At 48.7% G+C, this 8,794-nt stretch overlaps 1 protein-coding gene across 1 annotated transcript; it reads left to right on the forward strand.

Moving 5' to 3' along the window:
- The first annotated feature begins 189 nt into the window (after positions 1-189).
- LOC122886256 (protein phosphatase 1 regulatory subunit 15B) lies at positions 190-8,406 on the forward strand. The gene is made up of 2 exons (XM_044218210.1): positions 190-3,658; positions 5,337-8,406. Exons 1-2 carry the CDS (start codon positions 1,679-1,681, stop codon positions 5,550-5,552), a joined length of 2,196 nt encoding a protein of 731 aa, XP_044074145.1. The 5' UTR covers positions 190-1,678; the 3' UTR covers positions 5,553-8,406.
- Positions 8,407-8,794: the final 388 nt, after the last annotated feature.

The following is an 8,794-nucleotide window of genomic DNA, read 5'->3' on the forward strand; positions in this document are numbered from 1 at the left end:
CCTCCTTCTCTCATTATTTGCAGATTTAAATGAACAAGTTAGTCGTTTAATTTCTGTACAAAATGACATATGGTTTCGGGGACCAGGTGTATAAAACGGACAAAATGTAAAAGCATCAAGACGTAAATCATCTCGCGTGACGTCCTCACGCAGAATCACGAAAATACGAATTAAAGCCTGTTGATAAATGGCTGATTACCTTCACCTGGACTTGATTTGACATTTGGAGGATTTCAGAGTGTTTCACAAAAAGCAAAGACTAGAGAAATGTACCAACATGATGATGATAGGCTAGTAAGGACCCCTCAGATTCATCCTGGGACTCCATGTGGGGCCTGAACCCAAAGTTGGAAACCACTGCACTAAACCCTCAAACTGGGAAATAAAAGGTTTAAGGGTTTTTTTTAATTCAAGGGGACAGGAGCTTGTTTTGGTCATTATTTTTCTTCCCAATGCATGAAAGAATAAGTCAAAATTAAAAGTCATTTTATGTCTTTTTGTCTTGTTATTCAATATACGGATGACAATAAGCTCAATAAGCTATTTTTATTATTAGTGTTATACATAGCTCCTATAATGTTTTTCACTAAGGGAATAGAAGGCAGGAGCAGGCTGCTGCTTGACTCCTGGGAGGCTTTAAAAGCTAGAACACCTGGTGCAGGTTCAGCCCTGTGGGTCAAAGTAAGGGGCCGTGTGAGGGCCGCAGGCTGGTGAACACGTGGCCGCAGGAAGGGCTGCAGGCCTGGACTTTGATTATGCAACAGAGCAGCCGTGTGTACGTGCAGCTGCGGCACGCTCCCCGGGCCCCCGGTAACACCGCGACGCTCCCCGGGCCCCCGGTAACACCGCGACGCTCCCCGGGCCCCCGGTAACACCGCGACGCTCCCTGGCCGCGGCTTCCTAAAGGAAGGCGTTTGGCGACGGTCCCTTGACTTTCTGATGAAATCTCAAACGGAAGCGCAGAGACGGAAGCGACGCGGCGGTTAAACTTCTACTTTACAGGCTAACAGAAGCAGTATTAACACTGGAAGGAGATTAAAACTTGACCCGGACAACGGAGCCGACAGAGTGTGTTGTTTTTTTGTGGATATAATCTCTTGAATCTCTCGTCGCTCCGTGGTTTAAAAGAACCGCTAAGCTAGCTGCCCCTGCTAAGCTAACCCGCTAGCATCACCGGCTGCCGTTGAAAGCCCGAGGAGACCTCCAGCCGCCGCCTTTCCCCGGACATTAAAAGCAGACAAAATGGCTCTCCTTTCATCTTCAGACCTGGATTTCTCCTCGTTCCGCGATTCAAGTGTGTTTTGCCTTTCTCTGTACTCCAGCAGCGTCTTTACGAAACTCTCCACAAGAAAGAAGTCCAACCACCACTCTCAGCAAAGCGTGTCCGCCGCGCAGCGCGCCCACGTCAGGGACGGCGTTTCCTGGGTCCCGTCCGGCTGTGAGGGTCGGTGCCGGTCAGAGTAAAGACGATGCTTCACTGAAACACTTTGCTTGTATACATGGAAAACGCCATTAGCTGCTCGTGTTGACCTGGCTGGAGCCGCTGCAGCCCCCTACAGTTTGACAGCTGTCAAATTAGCAGCTAAACTATAAAGCAGCTGCCACTAACTTACCGAGTTGTCTCTGTCGCTCAGGTTATGTCAGATAATTTCGATTTTGCACTTTTGAGTTGAAGAAAATGTTCAGAAGTATGAGCGGCCAGGGACACTTATCCGGCGGGCAGAGCTCGTCCACTCCGCCCCGGCAAGGAGTCGCCTCTCCCGGGCTGGACAGTCAGGAAAGCTCGTGGATCGGCTTGCTGTCCGTGGTGTCCAGGCCTGCGCTGTCATTTCTGCAAAAATATCTCCCGGGGCGGCCCCGAGCCCCGGCCCTGTCTGATACCGGAGGCGGGTGGATCAGTGGGGATTTAAAAAACAGCTTTGTTGATGAAGAAAGTGAGTTTTTAAGACAGCTGGACGACATGATGCCGCTAACGCAGCACCCGGCTCCTCACCTGACCTACCTGCGGTGTCAGCAGGACGCGGCCGCCGGCCTGCAGGAGCCGAGTGGCGGCAGCGCTTTAGCCTGGCTGACCGCTGATTCTCTACGGGAAATCGGGATTCAAAGCGCAGAAGAAATGGACTCAAGTCTCTGCCAGCAATCTCAGATTGGATATTTCTCTTCTGTCAGGACTTTCCTCAGCCATGTTGGGGTGAGCTCGGTGTCATCTCAGGAAATGAAACCCGCCGGAGGGAAGGACTGGGTGATGGAGGCGGTGGGTGCCTCAGTGAAGAGCAGCGGGGGCAAGAGCAGGACGTGGTGGGGCAGCTTCTGGGGCGGCGAGGAGAGCCCGCAGAAAGGGCTGTTGTCAGATGTGTCCTGGGCTGAGGAGGGGACGGAGACAGGCCGGCTTTGTCCCCAACACCCGGTGGCTGGGACAAAAGCCCCCGCTGCCCAAACAACCGCCGTGTTTGTGCAGAGCGGCGGTAGGAGATGGACGCTGGGAGAAAACACTGGACCGACTGACAACAAAGAGGAGCTGGCCAACAATGGAGGCCTTCAAACAGTCCAGAACATAGCGGGGTCCACGCCAGACTACCGGCTCACCATCAGTAACCACCTGAGCAGTTCAGGAGCTGCCGCCGCCTGCAGCGAGGTGGCACTTCTGACCCCTGATCAGGACAATGGTTACTCCAGTCTGGAGGAGGAACACTTCCAGATGTGCCACCTGTACATGGCGAAAGCCCCGCGTGAAGACCGGCCACCGCAGGAGACGGGATCGACTGAACCTAGTGCCGCTGTCGGGACAGAAATGCAGGAAGAGGCTTCTGAGGAGGGAGGGTCTACGTCAGGAAAGGTAGACGAGGAAGAGGGGGCACAGGAAGATGAGGAAGAACAGGAAGCAGCCGCCCAGGAGGGTCAGTGTGCGGAGGCGACGGCGCTCACCACCCCTCAGTGCCAGAATAAAACCATCGCCTTCATCATGGGCTGCCCCTGCAGTGACGACGACAGCAGCCAATCAGACGGGGAGTCCAGTGACGACGACGACGGCTTCGACAGCGAGGGCTCGTCGGATCTGTCCGACTCCACTGACGAAGACGACGATGAAGACTCGGACAGCGAGGGAGACTCTGAGGCGGAGCGGCTCTGGAGCTCGTTGTGCCAAAGCCTGGACCCGTACAACCCCCGAAACTTCACCGCCCGCCTGCACACCATTAGCACGCCGCCCAGGACCATCCCCAGCGCCACGCCGCCCTCCTCCACCCAGTCCACCCCTGCCTCCTCCCCTGACCTCACCCCGCTCCCCCTCCCGCCCCTCACCTCCTCCTCCCCTCCCTCCGGCCACGACGTCTGGGACGACTCGACCTCGGCCAGCGAGGCGGACGAAGCAGAGAGTCTCCGCCTGTGGAGCTCCTTCAGCTCCTCCTCGGACCCCTACAGCCCCTTTAACTTCCAGGCCCCGCTCAGGACTCGAGAGCCGGTCAAGGCAGGGCCCCGGGCCAGGGCCAAGAAGGCCTCCCAGACTCCCTCTCACTCCCCCCGCCGTAACCCAGCATCTCCACCTGAGTACAGGAAGGAGGAGGCTGAGGAGAGGCTGGACAGCGGCTTCTCTGAACCCTCCACCTCCTCCGGCTGCTCCACCTCCTCCACCTCACAGAGCTGCAGCAGCTCCAAGAAGGTCAGTTTGTTTCCTGTCGTTCAGTTTCTCTTTGACGTCCAGGACTTGTTGTTGTTGTTGTTACGTGTAGCAGTTTATAATAATTCGTATAATAACGTCAAAGTAACAAGAAGGTTTTTGTGTCTGAACTGAAACTGATGTTGGAAACATGTCAAAGAGGACAGACTGTGTTTGAACAGCGTGACAGTTTTATTATTAAGTCATTTCTTGGAAGTTCAACAGCGTGTCGTCAGTTCTGCCCTGAGCCTGAAACACAACCCCCCCGTCTCTGGGGGGGTTTCTGGATTTAGAGCGTCTCGTTTTACTGCAGCTCTTCATGTGATGAAACATGTTGACTTGAACTGAAACTCAGACCAGTTTGTCATCGTGTGACGCAGTACAGAGCCGACCCCCCCGACCCTCGGAGTCCCTGTTCCTGAACTCTGAATGAATCCAGTCTGAGCGCTGAGCCTGTTGTTGTGAACATAAAAACAATACATTTAATAGAATAAAGCATCAGCGCAGGTCACCGGGGGCAACAGTTCAAACATAATAAAGACGAGTTTACTGTGTTTTCAAACGCCATCAACAGCCAATCGGAGCTCGGTCCTGCTCCACACCTTCACGGTGTTGCTGCAGCTCGTCCTTCGGCCTCAGGTTACCTGTGCTGATCGGGTGTTAATTTCACCTGTTCATGTTGATTTTTAACGTGCGTAAAGTCCAAAAAGACTCAACAACTGAAGCATCAAATACACAGGTGGAAACAGATTTCTGGGCGTCGTGACGTTTAAAGAGAAACGTTTGTTACGAGGCTGCAGCCACGAGTCCGACTTACTTATTGCATTTAATGCACGAGTTGAAGTGCAGCTCGTGTGAAAATGTGATTATATCTTGTTTGTTTTGTTTGTTTTTTTTTTATTGCAAAACCGGTTCAGCCTGACGTGAAGCTAAACCTGAACAGTAACCTGACCAGGTGAGGCTGGAGGATCGGTTTCCACGGTAACGTCAGTCAGACTGATTTTAAACCTCCCGAAATGAAACGTGAGCTTTAATTCTCAGTTCCTGTCAGGTGGAAGTAGACAGAACCGCAAACGGCAGCAGATTTCTTCCTGTTTAACAGCGTTTGAGCGTCTTCAGCGTCGGGTCGTGTGCATTTTTATATGTAATGTTTATATTTATAAATAATAAGCAGAGCTGCTGCAGAAACAACTCGAGAGGAAACAAACAGTAAAACTGGCAGCAGATCAGTCGGGACTGCATCACCTCTCCTCACGTATTGATCCCGATCAGAGAGAGGTGTGTGTAGTCAGATCTTTGACATTTTACACTTTTGGGATGGATGATGGATAAATGTTGAACAAACTGAGTAAACATCACTTTGCTTCAGAAACGTGCGTCTCAAACACTGAAGTCTTGCAGTTGTGAAATCTGTCGGCCAGATGATAACCGTTAACGGGTCGTAAACGGACTTCAGCCTGATCTCCTCCTTCAGCAACAGGTGCGTTTGCTTTACTGTAGCCTTCTCCCACTCATTCAACATGTCCGATATTAAAACACGCACCCTGGTACCGGACGTCCGAAGTCCCACCCGGCTACCAGAATTCACTAAACTTTATTGAAAACTTCCTGTCAACAGATTTGAAGTTGTGCACCAGCAGCACTGACTCAGGACTCTTCTTCTTCTTCTTCTTCCCGTCAGGTTCGTTTCTGCGACGATGTGGAGGAGTTCTTCGCCAGCTGTGGCGAGGAGGAGGAGGACCGGCGGGGCCCCTGGGAGGAGCTGGCCCGGGACCGCTGCCGATTCCTGCGGCGCTGCCAGGAGGTGGAGCAGAGCATCGCCTACTGCCTGCAGCCGCAGCACCGCAGCCTGGTGTCCCGGCGCCTCGCCGCCGTCCTCTACCTCCAGGACGCCTGAGGACGACCTCGTCGTTAAACGCCTGTCACGCTGAGGAAATGAAAAGCTGCACTTTCAGACACTACAGAGACACACAGCTGCTGGACTCTGTAGACTTGTTTCTGACGTGGATCAGACCGAGTCCACGTGTGTTTGTGTTTCTGCAGCTGCGACTAATCCGACATGATTCAGGGCCGCTTCATGACTGACTCGCTGAGTAAAACTGTGCTGGTTTGAAGGGCTTAACTTGTGGCTTCACTGTGAGTCGCCAGCGTGTTCTGCCTGAACAGCGTCGGGACAAAAGCCAAGTCTTTTTTATTTCTTTTTATTTTATTTTATTACATTTTGCAGTCTTTGTGCTGATGATTGCGTCCCAGACACAGAAACAAGCTGCTGTTTTCATCAGAAATGAAGCCAGGAAAGATCGGCGGCGTCGGCTGATGATGAAAGGAGGAAGAAAGACAGAAAATATGTTTGTGTTCCACCAAATTCAGTTTATTTCATCACGATTTCTGGTAAAATACAGGATTATTTCACCACTTCAGGCCTCTGAAAATCATTCAAATGAAACAATCGACTCAAATCCACATTCAATAATAATTTTCATTATTGATTAATCTACCAAAGAATAAGGTAATTAATCCATTGACCATTTATTGTCAGAAAATAGTGTAAAATGTTGTTTAAGTGACTCAGAGCAAATTATTAATATAGTTGTTGATTAATTTTGTCGATTAATCGTTGCGGCTCCAGTTAGTTTACGATCATAGAAGAAAACAGCAAATGTTCACATTTGAGAAAACTGATTAATCGATTATCAAAACGATTGCAGGCTCGATCCACCGATCGAATCGATCCGCCTGAAAAACAGTGAGGCTTTTTTTTATTTTTGATGGCAGCAGCTTCTTTGTGCAACTCGGATGTAAAATCAAAGCGCGCTCGTTGGAATCAAACCAGTAAACCGATGGGATGAAACCACGAAGCGGCTTGAGGAGTCAGGTGTGAAATCTGTTCAGTATTTCTATTTGCTGTTTGCAGCCGAAGCTTTTCGTTTGGTCCCGTTTTTCTTTAAAGCCAAAGATCGCTGAGTGAGTGAGAGGAAGCTCAAAGTGTTGGAATCTGATTGATTTGCATGAATTTATCTCATTAATGTAGAAAATGTTCCTCTAACTGCTCAGACTGTCTCACATAATCACCGATAATCAATACACAGTAGATCACTGAGAACTGGTGTCCGTCCCTTTTAATGAATCGTCTCTGACTGTTGAACTGAACGTCTCAGACTTCAGCCGGCAAACGTTGCTCTGCTTCTCCACGCAGCGCCGCCTGAACTCTGTCGCGACTTTGAGCAAAATAAAAAGACCGACAAACGTTTTAGAACAAAAAGTTTGGTGATTGAAGTTTGGAGCTGCGCCTGTCGGCAGACATCTTGTTGCTCGCCAGGTTTCAGTTACTGCCGATATGTTGGAGTATTACTGAGTATTATATACGGCTCTGTCATGTCACCGTTATTTATTCATCGTTTAAACATTCACCTTCTTAGTCGACTAATAACTGTAGGATGAGCCGGTTTATTTGAACATCAGCCTCATTGTTCCTCCTCAGACGCGTCGAGCAGCAGGCGGTCTCGTGATATTTCTGGGTATTTAATTGGTTTAATGGACTCGGGAGGAGGTGCTTCTGTTGATCACATATTGATTTGTTATTAAGACCATCGTGTGGAGAGAGGCTGTACGGAGCGACAGGGAAATAGAGCTGCAGCTAACAAGTTTCATTGTCCAACAATCTGCCCGTTACTGACTTGAGTTTTGTCTATAAAATGGGGGAAAAAACGCTATTAAAATTGCACAGAGCCCAAAAGCCAAAGAGATTCGGTTTACTGTGATGATAAAACATCTGAGACGTATGAGAAACCGAACTAAACTGGACCTTCGACTCTTCGTTGACGATTGATGCTGAGGTCACAGTGACGGTGTTCAGTTCAACAAACAGGAAGTTCAAGGCGTGTGAACTGTGAGGAGGGATGGGACGATACACGATTTGATCGCAGATCGGGATAAAAAAAAAAACACGAGAAGTTCATCGTGAAAATCCTCACGAGTGACTTGAAAAGCCCAAAACCAGTTAGACTTTATTTTTGTTAAAGGGTAAATCCTGTATTTTATATACTGATACCGTTTGACATCCTGGAGCCGGATTTAAAAAATAGAGGAATTATCACGTAAGAAAGAACAGACTCACACAATGTTCCTGTTTTTTTTATTGATTTATTTATCCTTTATTGGTGCAGGGGGACCTTGTGATTTATGACGACCTTGTTTAAGATTGATTTCCACTAAAAGGGCGTGTGTCCTCTCTGTGATGCCATACAAATATTCCTTAACAAAATGTAAAGTGATTCCAGCATGTTTTAGTGCCGTTCTAAGCGTATTATCGGGGTAATATCGTGAATCTCCAGTATTTTGGCCAGGATAATCGGGACATGAAGTTGTCGTGTCGTGCCATGCCGACTCCTGAGAGTGAAACGTTGGGTCTCCTACAGCAGCGACAGTCATTAACAGACAGAAACACGTGGACTGAAGGAACTGGGTATTTCATGTTTGTCGCTGCACGGTGTTGAATTAACCGGAGTCGTGTTTCTGTCAGATGATGTTTTTGTGACTAAAAATTATAAATCAGACGCCACATTTGAATTAAAGCTCGTGCGCAGGAGGTGGACGTCCGGAGGAAACTACAGATGAATCTTTGCTGTTATTTTAGTCCAAAATGCTTTTTATTTTTCTAATGCATCGATTGTTTGGTCGGTTACTCGTTCTGCTTAATCATTTCCTCACAAGTAAATATGACAATTGAATATTAAATCAATATTTAATGATCACTGGGTCATTTGCTTTTTCTCTTTCTACGTAAACCTGTTTTTCATTGATCATCAAGTCCTTGAATCAGCATCTTCAGGTCCTTGAAAAGTCTTTGAATTCAGCTTAGAAATATTAACACAACGAACAATAGCCATTAAATAATTTTAAATGTGAAAGAAAACATCTAATTTCTTATAAAGTAGCAGTTTGTCCAACAGGGGGCGCTGTTCGCTCACTGTAAGAGCTGCTGCCACCTACAGGGCAGGAGAGTTACTGCAGACGTGCTGATGCTGCCACCTACAGGTAAACACGTGCTGCTGCAGTGCTTTTAGTTTGCAGCCACGTTAGCGACAACATCTCAGCAGCTGCTGCTGGATGAAACGTGCTTCATCGTTCATGCTCCCC

The sequence above is a fragment of the Siniperca chuatsi genome, linkage group LG2, assembly GCF_020085105.1.
Source record: "Siniperca chuatsi isolate FFG_IHB_CAS linkage group LG2, ASM2008510v1, whole genome shotgun sequence".
In the NCBI taxonomy this organism is placed as follows: Eukaryota; Metazoa; Chordata; class Actinopteri; order Centrarchiformes; family Sinipercidae; genus Siniperca; species Siniperca chuatsi.

Excerpts from the sequence above, each read along its gene's own strand:
- LOC122886256 (XM_044218210.1), top strand. The coding sequence starts at position 1,679 with ATGTTCAGAAGTATGAGCGGCCAGGGACACTTATCCGGCGGGCAGAGC. Across the intron at positions 3,659-5,336 it reads GCTGCAGCAGCTCCAAGAAG|GTTCGTTTCTGCGACGATGT; the intron begins GTCAGTTTGTTT and ends TCTTCCCGTCAG.